Below are 19,762 nucleotides of genomic sequence, written 5' to 3' on the forward strand. Positions count from 1 at the left end.
CAAAGTGTGAAGAACACTAAAATAATGAATGTGTCTCCAAGCTATTTTGGAAAAGGACATCCTTTTTGCTGTGCTCAATATTGCAAGGAAGAAAATTATCTTGGCTCACATCTCTTGAGTGTGCAAGGACAGCAGAATCTGAATATTTTATTAACATAAGTACTCTGTTGTTAAAAACACAAAAACTGATGGATCCAAACAAACCTTTACATCTATTCCAACATCATGTTCTAGCTACAGATAATACCTGAAATTTTTGAGAAACTGCAAAAGAAAATCAAATAAATTTGTTAATTTGAGAATCTGCCAGTGTTAGATTGGTGGATTCTGCATAGGTCTGAGTCAGGCCTAGGGTGGATATCTGTACCACCAGCAGACTCATCAGTCAGCCAGCAGCCAGAAACATGTCATAGGCAACAGATGACAAGAGGATAAGATGGGCACTTTTTCCACTCCTATGCTATTTTATATACCTCAGGCTAAAAGTCACTGCCAAAACAGTCAATAAGATGAGGAAGGAAACATGTTGCATCCATCAATGCTGGAAGGTATTTGGGCAGAACCTATGTTAGCCCTTCCTCTTCTAGTGGGGGAAGCCATAACATCCCTCAAGAGGAAACTTTTCCTGCTTCTGTCAGGTACAGGCTGAGATGTGCCCTGAGAAGATTTCTCTCTTTCATTTTTTAATACACACATCCTGATCTCTTCATTAACTGCATACTTCTTTAAAGTATTTAGAGATTTTTAATGGTACTTTGATAATAACCTGTTGTGTCTGGACAACTCAGTGTTTTCCACCCAGTGTGTATTTGTGCTAGTCCACACCAAAGAAGTGAAAGGGATCCGCCAGCCTTTTTATTAGAGCCAATCAGGATACCAACTAAGTTTGTGTTGCAATGTTTTGGTTATCACCCTTGAGTAGTAGAGTTAGGTGTGAGATGGATAAAGGAATAAAGATGCCTAGCAACAGAGATTTCAACACCTTGTAGTTCTGCTGCACAAACTGAATCTCCTTCAGGAAAAGTTCTTGAGTGTCTGCCTAATTCCCTGTGGCATAACAACACCACTCACACTGGTTGTGTGAAATGACTATGAAAACTTGGAGAGATGAACTGCAGCTGAATGGGATTGGTAGTGCTTTGGAGAAAAGCTCTTCTGTCCCAAGGACAACTGTCTTCTGCTTGCCTTGAAAGCATTCTGCTGTGACACTCCCAGACTCAGTTATATCTTAATGTCCGGTCAAACATGAAAAAACTTGAACAAAACAGGCCTTGAGCCACACTAATGTAAAATGTCTGCTTCTCCATTGCAGAAACATGCTTTCATCTCAAGAAGCTGTTAAATAAGCAGGACATTGCAAGGGGGATACAAGAAATCTCTGTAAGATCATGTAGAAATGTGAATGCCTTGGAGTTATACCTAGCTGTAATGCCAGGCTGTGCATTTAAAACAATGAAATCCAATTGAAGCAAGCTGTTTTGCAAGCAGTGATCATTTCACATTTTGTTTCTGGATTTAGTACCATGCTTCTGTGTTGACCCCTCATATACATATTTTTTCTTTTTTTTTTTAATTTAATTTTTTTCTCAGAAGATTGACAAAAAATATAGAAAATTACACCTTTTTGATTCATAATACTTTTTCTGTTTGAGTAAAGTACAAATTTTTTGAAGGTTTACAGAAGTTCTGGGTTTTTATTATTATTTTAAACATAGCAGTTCAGAATGACACGTAGTAAGATCCAAATTAAAGAATTATGCATATGGAAGGGTATAAGGACATATAAAAATTATGAGAGCAGCCTGTCATGTGTAGACTCTTCACATTTTTGTTGACATATTGATTTGCTACAATGCTTACTTCAGTACCACTGCTCTACTAATGTTCATTTTATAATCCCATGGAAGAACTTCATAGGTCTGAGCTCATGCTGTGGATGTTATAAATAGCAGCTACCATAGCTTCTAACTTCAGCTGCATTTTTCATATTTCAGCAATTGTAAGGATTGGGATGGTGCAATTTCACAATTTCCTGCGCGTCAAGCATCTGCGTGTGTGTGTGGGGCCTATTGTAGCCTCTGGAAATGGAGGCTGAGCATATGATTTGCATAGTAATTCAAAATGAGATTGAATTCAGGCTCCCCATGCCCTTGAGTGAGTTGACAGTACAGGCAGGGAAGAAGGGAGAAGGCAAACCCAGCATAGCCATCACATTTCTGCATTCCGTCCCAAGGACACAGAGGAGGTGAGGGTTTTGCCTTCTCATCCACCAGCAGAGCTGATGTGGCAGAAACAGCACTCTCAATCAGAAACATGTGACTGCCTCCTCAGCTAAAACAATCTGGGAACAGGTTCATTGCAGTTTCCTGGTTCTTGCTCTTCAGTGGCAGAACTTGGTGCTTCCTTCCCTGCATCTCTCGGCAAATCCCTAGCTCAGTCTTAAAAATTTCTGGAGGATGAGCTCAACCATCACTGCCAGAATCTCGACTCTATTAAGTACCCTGTACTCCAGACACAGGACTGTTTTAGCCCTGCAGATGTGCTTTACTGAGTAAGTTCTGAATATACTCTTGGGTTTAAGGAGAATGCAAGAAATATACAAGGGACGGATTTTCTATGATCTTTAAAAACAGGCAGTTACGTCAGCTGGCTTTTAAATTAGCAGTTTTTTCTTTTTTTCTTCTGTTTGTTTGCTTTTGTATTTAAGTTTATTTTGTTGTTTTGTGGGTTTTTTTAATAAAAATGTATGGCTGTACATTTTTAAGAAAAAAAACATTAAACAGCTGTCAGTAGGTGACTGACTAGAAGGAATTTTTCCCTCTATCTGTATCTCATCATGGTTTATACAAATCCTGCTTTAAGGGTTAATCTTTGAGGTCCCTTTCATCATTAAAATAAACTTCATGTTACAGTTACATGTAGCACCTTTATGAAGGAATCTGCTAGGAAGCCTTTGCTGCAGCATCAACATCTTCCTCTCCATACGTCATAACTTGGTTTCAAAGTGTAGGCGTTTTTAAAGGGTTTGGCTTGGCTTCATTATAGAGTAGATGAGCAGCAGGTGCCAACTTGTTATGAGATGCTGAGTCTGAAAAAGAGACTTTTCAGTCTGAAATTCTCCTGACTTCGGTGCATTTGTAGAGGAAACATCTCATGAAATGATCTCTTCAAAGCATCTGTAGCCATTATAACCTCCTATAAATAACTCTCACCCATATCTTAATCTCATCAAAAATAAGGAGAAATAGAGTGATTGCTTACAAACTGGATGACATTTTTTAAAGAGAAGCAAGACCAAAGAGGCTTCATGCACCATAAGACTGCACTACCAGAAAAAAGCTGTGCCTGTCTTTTCACATAGAGGATATTTGTACACTGTCCTCTCACATGTGCCTGGTGTTCTGAAGTGAGGAGCGCTTCAGCTGGTTAGCATATCTGACATGCAAATTAGCACCTCTAGAAACAAGAGAGACATATACTTTCAGTAATACAATGGCTTAGAAGCTCAAAATGGCTGAGTATCACAATAAGCACTGGAGAGCAAATGGCAGTATATATAAAATGATCAGGAGGAGAGGAGGATGCAGAAATGTTACAGAGTTGTCAATAAACACTGGGTGCCACTCTCATGCTAGCACCGAAGTAAATGAAGCACAGAGAGCAGCCCATCTTCTCTCTACCACTGGAAAGCAAGAAGTGGCATTTCTCTTCCTCATTTAGCTTCTCACTATGCCATTTCTCTAATTCTTTGCATCTAGATACAGGGATGGAAAACTAAAGGTCAAGCCAATGTTTTACCCTAATCCACTCTGGGAAAAAAATTGTCCTTCCTGAGGCACAGCTCCTGATTTTATATGCTGGTCAATTTGCATAACTGTACTGCAGATGATAGGCTACATTCAACTACATTTTCACCCCTTGCCTAGCACGCAACCTTGTACATGGAAGTCCACTAGACAGTTTTCATTACTCATCAATTATGTCAGAGGTCCCTTGAATGCTGGGAGGGCTGCTGAACTGCCTTACAGTGTGATAACATTATGGTTACTGTTGTTTTCTTTGAAAATTTCTTGAGGCAATCCAGCTGAGAAGCCAGGATGCTTATTATTCTGTGCATGTGTTTACTTAGGTTGCCAAGTTTGCAGACATGGGAGACTTTTTGCAGAAAAAGAGCAGGATTTGTCATGTACAGACAGATGGTTTCATTACAGATGATCTAATTTCTGTGAAAGGTGTGAGGTCTGCATGACTGTGAACAGCCCTGGGCTTTTGTGACCCCTTTGAAAGGAAATAGGAAATTGCTGACAATTAAGAGAGGGAGTGTTGTATAGCTAGCAGTGCTGCTGTAATGAGTGGGTGGTTCTCCTTCCTTTAACTGAGAAATGTAGTTTTTTGTTGTTACTAATGTTAAGCCTGAATAACAGCTTTTGGCCTATCATTCAAGAAGTAGAGCTGTTGTGTTTACAAAATTTTACCCTTTCTTTATCTGGGAATCTTGTAACAGATTATCTCAAGATATTCAGACTGAACTTTGAACTTTGTCTGGTTCCTTTCTCAGTGGGATTCAGCTCCAGAAAGAAAACAATTCCTGTCTCCAGTGCCTATTTCATCAAAAATTCTTCCTTTTTTATTTTTATTTTTTTCTGGCTAGCAAGTACAAGTCAAGGAGCTTATTTGGGTCTGTAGGTCTCTCATTGCTCTCCAATTTCACTCATCCATTAATTCTTGCCATCTTGATTCCCTTGCTTTGGAAGCCTGATCCTGGCAGGCAGGGAGATGCAGCACTAGTACAGGCAGTCAGCAGCCATCTGCTCTCTGGGGCACCAGTGTGTATGTTTCTGCTAAGTCTTGCCCATACCAGAGCCTTGGAAAGCTTGTACAAGATTTAAAGACTTACATCATCCATCTGAGCCTGCTGCATCCAAACTGCTTTACCTCATGTTTCTGTGAAGCCTCTCCCCCCATGGGACATGCTGTGTTAATCGAAATTGAGCTTCCCATCCTGGCAACATTTCAAACAATTGCTGCCTCTAGCATCTCCAGCAATCTGTCCTGAGTGAGCAGACTGACAGAATGAAGATGACTTGCTCTGTATTTTAAATAACCAGCAAAAGTAGTAGACAGCTGGGGAAAAAAAAAGGAGATAATTAAAACATAGGCCTCTTCCAAAACACTTTCAAGGAAAGGCATGGTCTAGTACTTGATCTAGCAGCTGGCAACCCCACCTGTGGCAAAGGAGTTGGAACTTCATGAACCTTGAGGTCCCTTTCAAACCAAGCCATTCTATGATTCTGTGAAAGTCAATGCAATAGCTGGAAAGAAAATCCAGGACTGAAATTTGAGATAAAGACAGAAGGTGAAAAGAAGGCACTCTTGCCTTCCCTTCTTTCCAGGACAAGTCCTCTCAACACATTGGAGTAGCACAGTGTTCCCACCGTCAGCAGTATTTGAGACTGCAGGAGAAGTGGAGATAATGAAGGCTGGTATCTCAGGGACAAGCAACCTGAGGATCAGTACCTATGGCCTGTCTCTGATCGTTAATAAGGCCGCAGCCTTTTCTTCTTTTGGGGGCATTATTAAGAAATGTCTCCTCTGTGATCATCATCTTACAGACTATCAACTCTGAGGCTTACCTCCTTCAACTTCAGTTACATTGGTCAGTGGGTAGCAAAGTTATTGAAGCAAGGACAGATAATATGCATATAAGCATAAACAAGGAATATAATTACATAAGCCTCATTTCCTAAGCTAAAAAAGATTTAATTACTATAACTTGGCCCAGAGACACATGAAGCAAAAACCGCTGAGGTTCTGATTTTCTGACAGGGTTGGTTGTTTTTTGTGTTTTGTTTTTTTTTGTCTTTTAATAGTTGTCAGTATGATTTATACTGGGTCTGAAATAGCCATAAAATGACAGCTGTGCACTTTTCAGGAGAATGGTGTTCAGATTGGTGTCAGGATATGAGGGTTAACAAGAATGAAGAACAGTGGGGAGCTTGCAGAGAAACTGAGATTCAACCTACCCCAAGAATTCCTGTAAAGAAAGGAATTTCCACATACAGGATCATACACAAAGAATCTCATGAATCTATAATGAGATTTTTGTCTTGTTTTTCCAAATATAAATACACAAACCTGCACTTCTTATAAAAGGATTTCATCTAAGCTGGAAGTACAGGTAATTCCTTTCAGAAACATGGGCACATATTTTCCTAAAACAAATGATTGAAAGAACCTAGCCAGTGCTCTGTGAAACTGGCATTAATTGCCATTTTAACTGCTGCAAGAAGGGCAGTTTCACTGTGAATTTTCTAGGGGTCAGAAGTGTCTTTTTCTGGGACAGGGCTGTCAGGCTCCATGTGCTGCAGAGGGCAAGGTAGGGAGCTATGGCATAGCTCGGAGCATCCTTGTAGCCACAACATTTGGAGTTTCATGAGCTGATTCGGGTGTCTGATGTCCTGGGAGTACTTGGAGGACCTCACCATCTGGAGGATTCACAGCTACAGAGTCAGTTGTGTGGTGTGCTGCTGTACAACACTGCTGCGTTATGGGAAAATGAAGCATGAAAAGCTGCACTTAATATATAGGCTTGTTTTGTATAGTACTTTATTCTGAAAGAAGTTACTGAAGAACTTAATGTTCATGATTTTCAGTTAACTTTGGGCCAACTCTGTACCAACTTCAGAGTTGGGGAATACTGCACATGGAACAATGAACTGCATGAAGGAAGTAGGTCTGTTGTGGCTTAACTTGCAGGCAGCTAAACTGCACACAGCCATTCCCTCACCCACCACAGTGGGATAGGGGAAAGAAATGAGAAGAAAAGCGAATGAATTCACAAGTCAAGATAAGGACAATTTAATAAGACAGAAAAGAAAGGAAAACACACACACACACACACAAAGTAACAACAAAAGGAATATATAAAGCAAGTGATGAAGTGATGCACAATGCAATTACTCACCACCAGCTGACCAGTGTCCAGGCTGACTTCAAGCAATGGCAATCACCCAGCCAGTCTGACACAATGGCATCTGACGTGGAAATGCAGATGAAACAAAGGTGTGTCATGGAATTCCTCCATGCAGAAAAAATGGCACACATTGACATTCATTGACACTTGCTGAACGTTTATCAAGACCAAACAGTGCATGTGAGCACAGTGAAGAGTGTGTAGTGTGTTTCAGTGGTGTCAACACTACAAGTACTTCCCTGACATGGCTCTGTAGTGCAGGGCTCACCCTTCAGGTGCTGTCCCACACGATCCCCATGGGCAGCATCTCCCTCAGCCCTCCTGCCCCACTGCTCCCCCTCTCCATGGCCTTCAGCTCCAGCCCAGCCCACTCTTGTGGGGGTATCTGTGGGCAGTGCCTCCTCCAGGCCTCGGCCACTGCTGCCCTGTGGGCTCCTCCATGGTCGCACTGGGATATCTGCTGTAGTGCAGTGGTGTGTAGCTCTGGCAGTGGTGGGTCCCTTTGGAGCACCTAGAGCTGCTCTGCTCTGACATGGGACACTTCTGGGTTCTGCTCACTGAGGACACCTCTGCAGCCCCTCGCTACCAAAACCTTGTTGTGTAAGCTCAATACACATGTGCATGATATAACAAACATGACAGGAGATTAAAGTATTGAGATGCAGGCATGATACTGTAAAGTCTGTGTGATCAGTAAGATGAGAAAAGTTCATGAAGAATACTTGGAATAGCTTACACTGAAGCATCATTTAATTTCTGTCAGTGCTATCCTGAGAGTGAATGAGATATAAATATTAAATTTTGGGGGGAAAGGAGGCATTAAATATAGAAGCAACAACCCTGAGATGTAAATTTCCAAACCAAGACACCCATAAATACTTCCAGAGAAGACACAGACCAAAGGTAGGGATTTTAAAATTAATGTATCAATTCATCATAAAACTGTTGCCAATGTCTGAAGAATAGCAGTGTAACGCTCTTCTTAATTTAATTGACTGTGACTATAAATAGACCAGACTCAACAAAGTGTCCTGTTGGCGTGAAACTTCATTTCATCAGATGATTTCCACTGAGCTATTAATATTACTGAGAACAGAGAGATTACATCTTAGCCATAGCCTTTTCAGGAATTTCTGGTTTTGTAAGCATTTCAGGATTCAAAAAACACGTGTTAACACAATTGGTTGCCTAGTCTTGCTTGCTGTGCTAGTTATGCAAAGATAAGTCCCACAGAGCTAAAATTGAAAACTAGCAAAATAATGCACAAAAAGAAAAATATCCTTGTTGCTTTAATATAGTCTGGAATAAAAGCTGATTTTTCATGAATGTTGACGTGTAAATTATAATATCCACCTGAACAAGCAGATACCATCAATTCCTTTGTAAACAGCTGATAGATTAAAAAAAATCTCAGCAGAAGAACTTAGCAGTAAATAACTGGGTTGTTGTTCAAGGAGATTTTCCAGTATCCAGTCCATATGTTAAGTTATGCTGTGATTTAATACAGAAAAATGAGTCTTTCAGCGAAATATATGTATATATTTGTTATTTTGTTTTGTTTTTCCAACAGCACCAGAAGTGTTTCACAAATCTTATAAGACATACCTCACTTAATCTTAGGCTAAATGGATTTCTATTTTCTTTTTAGTTTATACTGCAAATTGTTATTTTCTTCCATGAAATGACAGTATTTGAAAAAGACACTGTATTTTCAGTTTTGAGCATTCTGGTGTTTTACCTTTTATTAACAATTCATGATGCATACTGAGAATACTTACAAAAAAGTCATAATAATCTTGCATGGAAATCTGCTTCTATAAATATTGACTGAGCAGAGCACGTTTCTGAAAACTTCTGGAACCCCGAAGGCTTTGCTAGTATATCTCCTATGAAGCCTGAAATGAGTTTCATAGTAATTCAGAGAAAGTATTATTGGTACCTAAGTTTTCCTCGGTATAAAAATATACTGTTCAGGCTTGTCAAAAAACCTATGGACTATGTAAATTTAAAATATAAGTACAATGACTTTGTAATTGAAATTGGACAGAAAAATTATGTACAGTGGAAAATGTGTATAGGTTGCAGTGTATTTCCAGTTTAAAAACTAAATGGTAAATAGGTGACTGTTAATACTTCGATAGTATTGCAATTTAGTTCTAATAGCAACCTACAAACAGTCAGTGTCAGTTGTTTTTTAACAATGTTCTCATTTATTAGTATTATTTTGTACAAGAATGCAGTCTTCATGCATTTCTTTAGAAACATAAGATATTCCATGATAGCTCTTCTTGGTATAATTTGTGCAAATATTATATTTGCATGTTGATAAAGTATGCTTCTAATCATATTGCATTATGGTACTACTAATAGATACCCCTCTTAAGCTACTCTCATACTTAACATAAATATACTAATTACTGGGTAGTAGTTGAATGTAAAGATAAAGTATCTTTTGTGTAATCTTTAAACACAGTCATCTCCATGTGAGAAGCATGAAATGAGTGCTTAGCATTAAAAAATCTCCATATCATAGTTTGAATTAAAAAGCTGAGGTAGTTTACTTGTCAATGAAAAGAAGGAACTTGTAAGTAAATTCCCTTATTTGCTCCCCATTTACGTGCAACAAGAAACTTCACAGTATATTTCCTTTCATTTTATGAGCTGTTTATGACCATGCTGTTTACACTACTGAAGCTCTGAGACTTCATCAGAATATTTTCTTATTCATTATATGATTTCAGATGAGCCCAAACACATTTTCTCAGCACTTTGTCTAACGAACACATGGATAAAGTATTTGGGAAATCTTAGTTGTACTGTACTGAAAATACTCTTAATTATTGTCATTAAAATGGGTAAAGGGAAGATTATGTTTACCTTATAATACCCAAAGCAGTTGAAGATGAAAATGAGCATTTAATGACAATGCATAATACAAACTGTGTTAAAAATAATTGATGGAATTTACTCCATTTCATTTACACTGTTGTTCTGTTCCTACACTTCAAATTTAGAAAAGAAAATGACATATTTCTAAAATTATCTAGAGAATTGTACTTAGCTTGAACTCACTGGACAGTATCTTTCTGTGGCACTTCTGTCTATCATTGCCTGTAGGAATTTAATATTAGTATTAGCATTTACTATTAGAAGTAAAAGTAGAAGCAGAAGTTCCAGAACACTCCGAACACTTCAGGGCTAAACAAAAAATAGAGCATCTTATCCAAATCCCCCTCAAACATTGGCAGGCATGGGACATTAATACATAGGCAACCAGTTCCGGTTTTTGACCATAGTAAAGAAACATTTAATCTGAACCTACCCTGGAAACACATGAACTTCCTGCATATAGCATAGTAGTCTTTGATAGTCACAAACTGTACATCAGATCAGTGATTTTCTTCTTCTATAGTTCATGTATTCACCTAAACTCAAAATTTTAGCTATTAAAATATTCATTTTGCTCTGTTTGTTTTCTATTAGGGAACTCAGTGAATGTTTAGCAGTATGATATTGAGGCTGATCTCTCAGCATTGTACAGCTCTTGAGTTCTCAGCATCGCTCAGTAAATACTATAGACCACATTAAGTGAGGGAGGGGAGGAGAGTCAAATATGAAATAACCACGTTAACAAGGAAAAAGCAGAACAGGGTTTTAGAAAATGGAATTCTGTCTCATTCTGGTACCTTTGTTTTTTAAAGCAGAAAATATTACATGAAGAACAGAAAATGTACACATTCCTAAAAGATCCAGAGAGAACCTGAACTAGGAAAAAAATTCAGGACTATTGTTTTTCTCTGCAAAGCAGTGTCACTGAAGTAAACCAAGGCTAAAATCTTCACATTGTTCTGCGCACAACAGTACGTTAGGTTGGGGTGAAGCATCTATTTCATAAAATCCAGGAACAACATTGCATATGACTAAGCAAGATTTCAGTATGTGCCCTTAGAACACTGATCTATGCAGGAATGCTCCTTAGAGAAGGTACAATTTATATCCAGTAAGCTAGGAGCAAGATGAGCCTGTTTACCATTAATGATGCTGAGAATGAGGATGCAATATAGCTAAATCAGAGGAATCTGAACATTTAGCAGGTGTTCTAATTACCAGTGGAATAATTTGTGGGATAATCGGCTATCCAGAGCAATGCAAGGAGATCGGCAAAAGCAATTGCTGTATGCAAGGCTTCTGAATATTGTCTTCCAAATAAAACTGTAAGCAAGCAGTAAAAATAAGTACATAAATAAAAGTCCATAGCAAAACATTAAGATTAAGAAATATAATGAAACTTCAGTTGTTTTGGTGGTTTTGTTTGTTTGTTTGTTTCAGAAAAGGTGAAATCATTTGCAAGACAATAGAAAATTGTGATTATATCAGTATGTGATAAAAACAACGATTTCCTAAAAAACAGATTACTATTGTTACCAATTGCAAATGAATCAAAAGGAAAATTGACTGATGGGCATAAAGACAAAGTGCAAAGACATGATGGTGCAACAAAACTGCCTTAGTTCCTGAATATGATCTCAAGCCATCCCGCCTATATTTTAGGAAATTATACTTGGAGTAGAGGTTTCTCTCTACTGGGGCTGTTTGTGACCAAATCATAACACCCATACATGAGATATAGCTTTTAGATTAAAAACAACTGCAACAACAACAAAACTGATTTCAGATAGTGAGCAAGCAGAAAAGCCACATCTTCAGTGAAAAGTGAAAAGCTTGTCTGTCTTCTTAGTCCTGTCTTGTTCATTCTTATTTCTTCATTCTCTTCTAATTTACACCTTTTTATTAGCTTTGTTCTTTTCTCTGAGGCAAGATTAAAATTGTTCTATCAGTAGCAAATAAATAAATAAATAAATAAATAAATAAAATGTTTGTTTGTCTCCTGCAAGATCTGCTTATCAGAAGATCTTTCATTTGAGACTTACTTAGCTGATAGCAGCATTCCTCTTTTCCTCTTTCATACTGAATGCCTAAAAATGCATTGATATCATGGATTCCTCTCAAAAACTAAGCTGCCAGGTAATGTACCAGGAAACTGTATTAGCATCTAGCACTCCTATCAAAAATCAGGATTTGTGTAGAGTAAAAAAGATAATTAAGCATTAATAATTAAGATAATTAAGCATGTTGATGACAAGGTCTGCATCCTCTTGTTCTTAGCTGAAGTGGTATTACAATCATATTGAAATAAATTTTAAATAGAAAAACTCTTCATTAAAAAATGTGTACTTTACATATGAGGTATTTCCATTATTCTGCAGTTATGGTTATGTTGGTCGACTTTTTTTTCATGGGCTAATGTACAGTTAATTAGGTGTCAATTGCCAATGCAAGCAAACAGGGCAAAAGAATAACATCTGTGATTGCAGTAGTTATCGCCTAAGTGTAATTATCTACAACTGCTGAAATAAATCACTTCAGGATTTAAAGCTATCTTCACAGCATTCTCATCTATCTTTATTATTATAGTCCTTTTAAAACATCTCCACTTTTTTCTTTTTTCTTTCTGAATCAGTGAACAAGAAAGAAAGGTAATCACCTTCATTAGTGAACAGAGAAAACACAATTTGCATTAAATTATGAGGTGTTTTTTTTTTTTTTTAACATAGGTCTTCAGTAAACACAATGAAATGTCTCAGTACTCTTTCCCTACTTCTGTTTCAGTCTACTCCAGTGGGTTCCTCCTGAAAAGGCACAACTAAATTTCAACATCACCTCTTTATTTTTATTTTATTTTATTTTATTTTATTTTATTTTATTTTATTTTATTTTATTTTATTTTATTTTAATTTTATTTTATTTTATTTTAATTTTATTTTATCTTATTTTAAACAAGTTGTAGTGGACCTTTGCTCTTTCTGCTATCTAATTATGTCTATTGAGTGTATGCAGTCATGAGATCTAAGTGAGCAGAACTTTCAGGGAAACTTCCAAGATTCTCTTCTTTAAAAGCATGCATGCCTTCTAAGGACAAAAAATCAGACAGATATGGGATTAGATCACTGAGAAGTCTCCCCCCCAAAAATGCGGAGAAGTTTGGATTTAAAAATGCAAATTGTTTGCCAATGAAGGAGTATTTTTAAAGATGCCAGCAAGAAAAAGAGCTCAGGCAGGTATTGTGAAAGCTTCTCATTTGTCATCCTTAGCACAGTACCAGAGAAAACTGCGTTCCTGGACTTCATTATCATCTTTGGTTGACACTGTATTGACTGAGGTCTCCCAATTAGCTGGAAGAAGCAGTGTGACTGGAAGCAGCTGGCTGTCAGGTGTAAAGAGCTGCCTCTAGTTGCTTGCCTCTGAGTGTGTCAGGACATCCTCCCTTTCTGCAGCATTTTCATCACCAGCAGTTGAATCTACCATTCTCCCTCCATGTCTATGGTGTAAGCTGAGCAAAAGCTGGTGGAATTAGCTCACATTCCTTCTGGATTTTGAATATAGCAAAAAGCAGAACCTTCCTGGAATCCAGCTGTGTCTTTCAGATACATATACTCCAGTCACAAGCATCAGTGTCTTGGCAGATAACAGAACCCATCCTTTCTTTTCTGCTTCCCCAATATTTTCATCTTTGCTTCTGCTTTCATTAACTCGTCATTGTATGCTCTGGGCTGGGAAGGAGAGATGAGCTTCCTTGTTGTATTATTCCTTCTGCTACAAGTATGTTCTGCCTGTGTAATGTTTGAATACGAAGTTTGAGGAACCAGCCGTAAAGTTATGTGTGAAAAGTTGAAGACTTTCTTCTCCTTTTCCCTCATTTTTACTATTTTTAGTAAAAATAATGTAAAATGATATGTTTCCAAGTAAAACATCTAGTTCCCCCAGTTGTTTCTGTCCTTACTGATACAATCCCCTTTCTACTACCTTCTTCCCATCTCTACAATCTTGCTAAAACAAGACCATTAAAACAGAAAGGGGAGTAACACATGGAAATCAGCTGCTGGTCTGAGATACCCAGAGCACAAATGGCACTAGGGAAATCAAGGTTAGAGGCAAGTGCACTAATAGCATGTATACGTCAATGCTCCTATTATGGAAGTTGCTGATTTTCCATCAGGGCTGACTCCTACAGCAGATGTGCTTTAAGTACCACTTCACACCATTTTTCTCCACTACCTTGTGACTTCATAAGCCTCTCATCCAGCCCAGAGATGTTTGTGGCCTTGACCATTTCTCCAGTGGCTTGCTAGAGAGGTCTGCAAAACCAGTTTCCTTAGGAAGTGAAGCTATGTGAGCAGGAGGAATGAAACCTAGCTATTTTTAACCTATCAGTTATAAATGATGTAGTGATGTGAGAAGCTGTAGTAACATTTATTTAATTATTCCAATAATAAAAGGGAAATAAAACAAAATTCACAGAATCTCACAGGTTGTCATAATGATTTGCCATTCTGTTATTGTAGGTTCACCTTAAAAACAGCAAAAAGTGCATTTAATACTTACTGATGTTTGTGTTACCGGGATTAAAATCAGTGGTACATTTTGAAAATGTATATGTTTAAGACTTTGAGTAAAGCAACAAGGTACCAATCATTTTTATTCATGAATAACCATTATGTGGACACTTCCCAGAGTGTTCTTTAAGTGCAACAAAATATGTTCTTCACTCAATTTTAATTTATTCAAAATATGTGTAATGCTGGTCTTACAAAAACCCAAATGTACAAGGTGCTTTTTAAAATTCTGACATAGTAGCATATAAATCTAAAACCTTTGGAAGAATAGCTGCAACGCAGCATACAGAACAACATGAAAAAAAAAAAGTAAAAAAAAGTGATAGATCAGAGAGACACTCACATAAATCAATCTGAGAAATTGAAGGTCTTAGGTTGAGAAGATCCTGAGTTGAAGCTTAACAGCTGTAACACAGTGCCAGTTTGTTGCAAGTGTTTTCTACTTCCCAAGCTGTCTCCCTTGCCAACTGACTAGCACCCACTGAAAAGTGTTCTTGTTCTCCTGAAGCCTTGCTCCCCAACAGTATGGATATTCTCACATATCTTAAAGCAGTCTCTCAGGTTAAATGCTCTTGATAGCAAATTGTTCAGCATGGGTGGCTTAATGCCACAAGGTCAAGAATTTAAGGTAATATTCTGTCATTTGTCAGGCTTGTGAAGTGCAAGAAAACATATTTCTATAGATAATACACTCTTAGCTGTGTTGCAGTCTAAATAGCAGAGGTTACATTTTCATCTGGAAGCACAGAGGTCTCCAGGTCTTGTAATACTGTAAAATGAAGCATGTAGAGGGCTAGAAGCAATTAGGCTATCCACAGGGAAATACTGCATATCACTGAAAGAAGTACCATCATAAACAGCCATCCTTCATATCCCATTTTTGTAAGAAAGATGACTCTTAGATGTGATATACTGTACAAACAGAATGTGTCATTATTCCAAAAGAAATATTATACCCTTTAAATGAGTGTGAAAGTTAAGTCTCCCAGCACTGGAGCAGAACACAATAGCAGTTAATTAACAGGATGAAACAACTCCCATTTAATCACTAGTACCTCTCTCCTTTGATGTAAGTATACAGCCATTGTAAGAGCAGATGTCAGTGTCTGTGGATTAAAGGTCATGCTGGTCTTCTGGAGGCAGTTGCTGAGTAGTGACAACAATACTGAAAATAGTTATTTTGCAAATTGAAGCTGTCTCTTTTTAGTCAAAACTACAGGAAGAATACTGAAGGAGCTTGCACTTGCCTATATGCTACTTACGTGCAGACAAATAGTTATGCCTTGGATCATGTAACAGAAAGTTTCCCATATTACTGACACTGCAATTGATTTTTAGTGGGCTGGCCATAAGATGAAGAAAAAAAGGCCAAAAATAATGAAGAATCATAGAACTCTCTATGTTGTAAAAATTCAAAATTGGGCCCAGCCATCAACCTGACTGACCAAGTCTCATCACTAAACCATATCTTAGTGCCACATCCACATATTTAAATTACCTCCAAGGATGGGGACTCCACCAGCTCCCTGTTCTGTTCGTTACAATGCCTGACCACTGTCTCCATGAAGAAATTCTTCCTGATATCCAATCTGAATTTGCTGTGGTACAACTTGAGATGTCTCTTTGCTTCCTGACAGTTGTCAGCTGAGAAAAGAAAGCAATACTTTTGTCCCTTTTTTAAGTAAAACTTAGAAAAATAATAAAAAGTTCATTTCAGATCCATCCAAAATAATGTGTTATATATATGCATTTTTTGCTTCCATGGTATTTGAAACACTTTTTTACTTGCAGCAATTGTGATGAAATTCTAATGAAAGAAAATAAAAGAAAAATAAAGCTTTGAAGTTAAAAATGTAAAATTTTAATTATTAAAATCTTCAAGTGAAATATTACAGAACTGAAATATTTAATTTTGAATAAGTCAAATGAAATCTGTTGATGTTTAAATTCTCCCTAAACTGTTCTTTCCTCCCAGAATATTAGTGAACTCAGTGTGTGGCCAAATGAAGTTTCATCTTCTCTGGTGTTCTCTCTTACTGATCGAATTTATCCTATCATTGCAAATGTAGTTTCAGTTTTTAAGATCCTAATATTTCTGTGTTCTCAATGTGATTTTAATGAAGGAATATTTTAGAATTCATCTGAGAAAAGGGGTCCCATCAACTGCCTATTAAAAAATCTGCCAATTTGGGGAACAAGTTATGCATCAATCTGATGTAGGGACTGAAAGAGAGCAATGATTTCCTTTCCTCTGTGTCAGGAGGCAAATCTATGCTAGGAGGTAGGACTAGGACCAAGTCCACACTGGAGTCCTTCCTTGTGGTTCCATAACTACTTTACAGGGAAAGGGCCAATTCTACTTCTGTCTCTGGCATGATGGCATGGCAGTCCCAACATGACAAGGAGGATTCTGATACCTCTTTCTTCCTAAACTGTGGAGGCAAAGTGTCCAAATGAAGCCAATTTGGGAAGGCTCCTGAGGTTTTCAGTTACGCATCGTTTGTTTAGCAGCATGATTAACATGATCTAAAACAGGAGACAGGCTCAAAAAACTTAAGAAGATTCATGGCTAAGGCTTGGAGACCCTGCAAAGTATTCTGTTCTTTAACTGTACCTCTGTGTCTTCTGCCATAATCTGACAGCTAAAAAAAAATTAACCTTTTGATCAGTCTCACAGTCTGGCACAACAACATTGGCACTGAAAATTGCTTGGCAGCAAGTATTTTTGTGGAGAATGGCAAGGCTTGTTTTTCTTGTTCACTTCATGGGTTGATTCTTCATTTAGATTAATGGAAAATATGTGGATATTACATTTGAATTAACAAATAGATATTTTCTGCAGATTAGAACTGAGGTACTTGTAGGTATTTTTCATGCTGTGTAAAGAAGAAGGATAAATGAAGTTATGCACACCTTACAACAGTGCTCCAGCAGGGTACAACTTTAAACAAGATGAAGAAGACACATACAGAAAAACATCAAGAAGACCCATGACCAGAGAAGCTGTTTTGCAACACAAACACCAAAGTGTATAAGAATCCAGTAGGGAAAAATACTGATGAGATAGTTATATTAACATTCTGTTGTTGTTGTTAGGCTTTTAATTTGCTTTATAATCTACATCTACTGTATTAATTATTAGAAGAATAGGAGTACATTGGATTATGCATTAGAGAACAATCTAGTCTTAACGGGCATGGGCATACTATTGTTTTCTAGTTTGTCTTTTATTATTATTAGTTCTGGTTGAAGAATTGTCTTTGGACTTCTATTGGAAAATGCCAGTCTAACAAAAAAAGGAAATTAAATATTGGCATGAGAATTAACTGTGGCTTCTAAGTACTAAATTGATAAAGAAAGACATTCAGAAGCTATTTCAGCTATGCAGATCAGGTGATGCTTCTTTAATTACCATGGCCTTTAGAATATGATGATAGCATAATCACTTTAAAAATCTCAAGCTAATTAAAATTTTTTTTTGCACAGTTTTGAGTTAATTTCAAAAGTATAGTAGCACACACTGCATTAGGACTATATAAACTTCCAGCTTTTGTCAACTTTTTTTTTTAATAGTATAATTTGCCCAGCTTATTCAGTGTATATGTAAAAGAGTAAATATACTGTGTCTGGACCACTGATTCGTATAATCAGTGGCATATCTGAAGAGATAAAATTCTGACAGAACCAATCAGAATTTTTCAAAATTGAGGGAAAAAAAAAAGAAAAAAGGATTGTGGAAACTCATTATTTTTCCTGGAATTTTGTCTCTGTTTTTGTGTGTCTTGCTACTCTTTAGTTGAATTATGCTGACAAAATCATTAAGCTAAACTAAGATAAAAAATTTAGTTATTCTCAAATATCTCTGAATCAGTGAGCAGATTCTGTTGTGCACTGCATTTTTTTATGAAATGATACTTCTTTAATTATTTTTAGATGGCTACCCTAAAGAAGAAATGATTTACAGATGGAGAAAAAACTCAGTGGAGGCTGCTGACCAGAAGTCTTGGAGACTATATCAGTTTGACTTCATGGGTCTCAGAAATACTTCAGAAATTGTGAACACCTCTGCAGGTAAGAATGATAGAACTGGAAGAACTTGTTTATGAAAAGTAAGTATTTCAAAATATTCATTCCACACTTGCATTCATTCAGTAAGTGCCTTTGCTAGTGACCTTACCACTGATTGTTCTTAGCATTTAATGATTCCTACGTTGTATACACCGGTTGAACTGGATAAATACTTATAAAATTCAAAGAATTCAGAAACCTTATGCATGACTGAAGTAAGCTTCATGGATACTCAGACTCTGCAGTAAGTTCTGTGATCATAACTTGGTTAAGTCTTCTTTGAGCCACAGAAGGAACCTCCTGGAAGTAACTATCTGCTTAACTGATAGTACATTTTTGAAAATCTTCTGTTATTGTTATTATTATAAATTATTCTAATTTAGACAGCGCTGTTAGTGTTTGGGAAACACTGTGAACAATAAAAAAATGATTAGTCTCTGAAATCTCTACCAGTAGGTCATAAATTAGTAATTTATTTTCAGGACTGGATACCTACTTTTTGTAATGAATCATCACTGAAGCTTTTGTGAGTATTTGGGTTGGTTGTTTATCAGAGCAAAATGTTGCAAATAAAAGTGTTTTCTTCTGTTTTTGATACAAATCCCCGTAGTCAGAAATTTTCTCAGGAATGCATATTTCTCAGGTGAGTGAGCCATAAGTTGGACCAGTAGTTGGTAGATCATTAAAGTTTCTGTATATAGTAGCAGAGAATCATGTAGGTTGGAGAAGACTTTCAAGATTGTCAAATTCACTCATCAACCTGAGACACTAAACCATGTCCCTTAGTGACACAAAGTCAGGCATGTACATGGTGCCACAGTATGCAGGCGGTGTTCATCATCAGAAGGAATAGGGAAGGCCTAGTGTTCCTGCTTTGATTGCATCTAGAGTGATGATATCCTCATTTTTCATTAAGAACTACTGAATTCACTAGCAGAAAGAATTACTGGCCATATTAAGATGTTGATAGTGTCTTGGTAAGTAAATAGACCTATCAACCTCTTGGTTTGCACAGGACAAAACCATTTTAGGTTTCATTCAAGAGAGTAATTGTTAACAGAGCAAAAAAAAATTCCCATGCTCTTTTTTGTATGCATCTAGCTCCTTTAAAGTGAATTAACTGACAGTATGTTTTTCCTATTATTGCTATTGCTGCCTCTGTTCACTCATTTTTATAAGTACAGTGCAGTGTTGAACTATCTAATGGAGACATCATGACATTTCTATTACACTAAAGTTATTACAGTTGCTGAAAAATTTTGGCAAA

General features: G+C 37.1%; 1 protein-coding gene across 1 annotated transcript in view; it reads left to right on the forward strand.

The window, feature by feature from the left end:
- The window catches only part of GABRG3 (gamma-aminobutyric acid type A receptor subunit gamma3), a 290,063-nt gene that overhangs the window by 231,147 nt on the left and 39,154 nt on the right, over nt 1-19,762 (forward strand). Inside the window, exon 6 of the mRNA XM_065741209.1 lies at nt 18,361-18,498. Within this exon, the coding sequence (XP_065597281.1) occupies nt 18,361-18,498 (138 nt within the window). The remainder of the gene's footprint in view (nt 1-18,360; nt 18,499-19,762) is intronic.

The sequence above is a fragment of the Cyrtonyx montezumae genome, unplaced genomic scaffold (genome assembly GCF_038088225.1).
Source record: "Cyrtonyx montezumae isolate F1298 unplaced genomic scaffold, pur_monq_1.0 scaffold_3, whole genome shotgun sequence".
In the NCBI taxonomy this organism is placed as follows: Eukaryota; Metazoa; Chordata; class Aves; order Galliformes; family Odontophoridae; genus Cyrtonyx; species Cyrtonyx montezumae.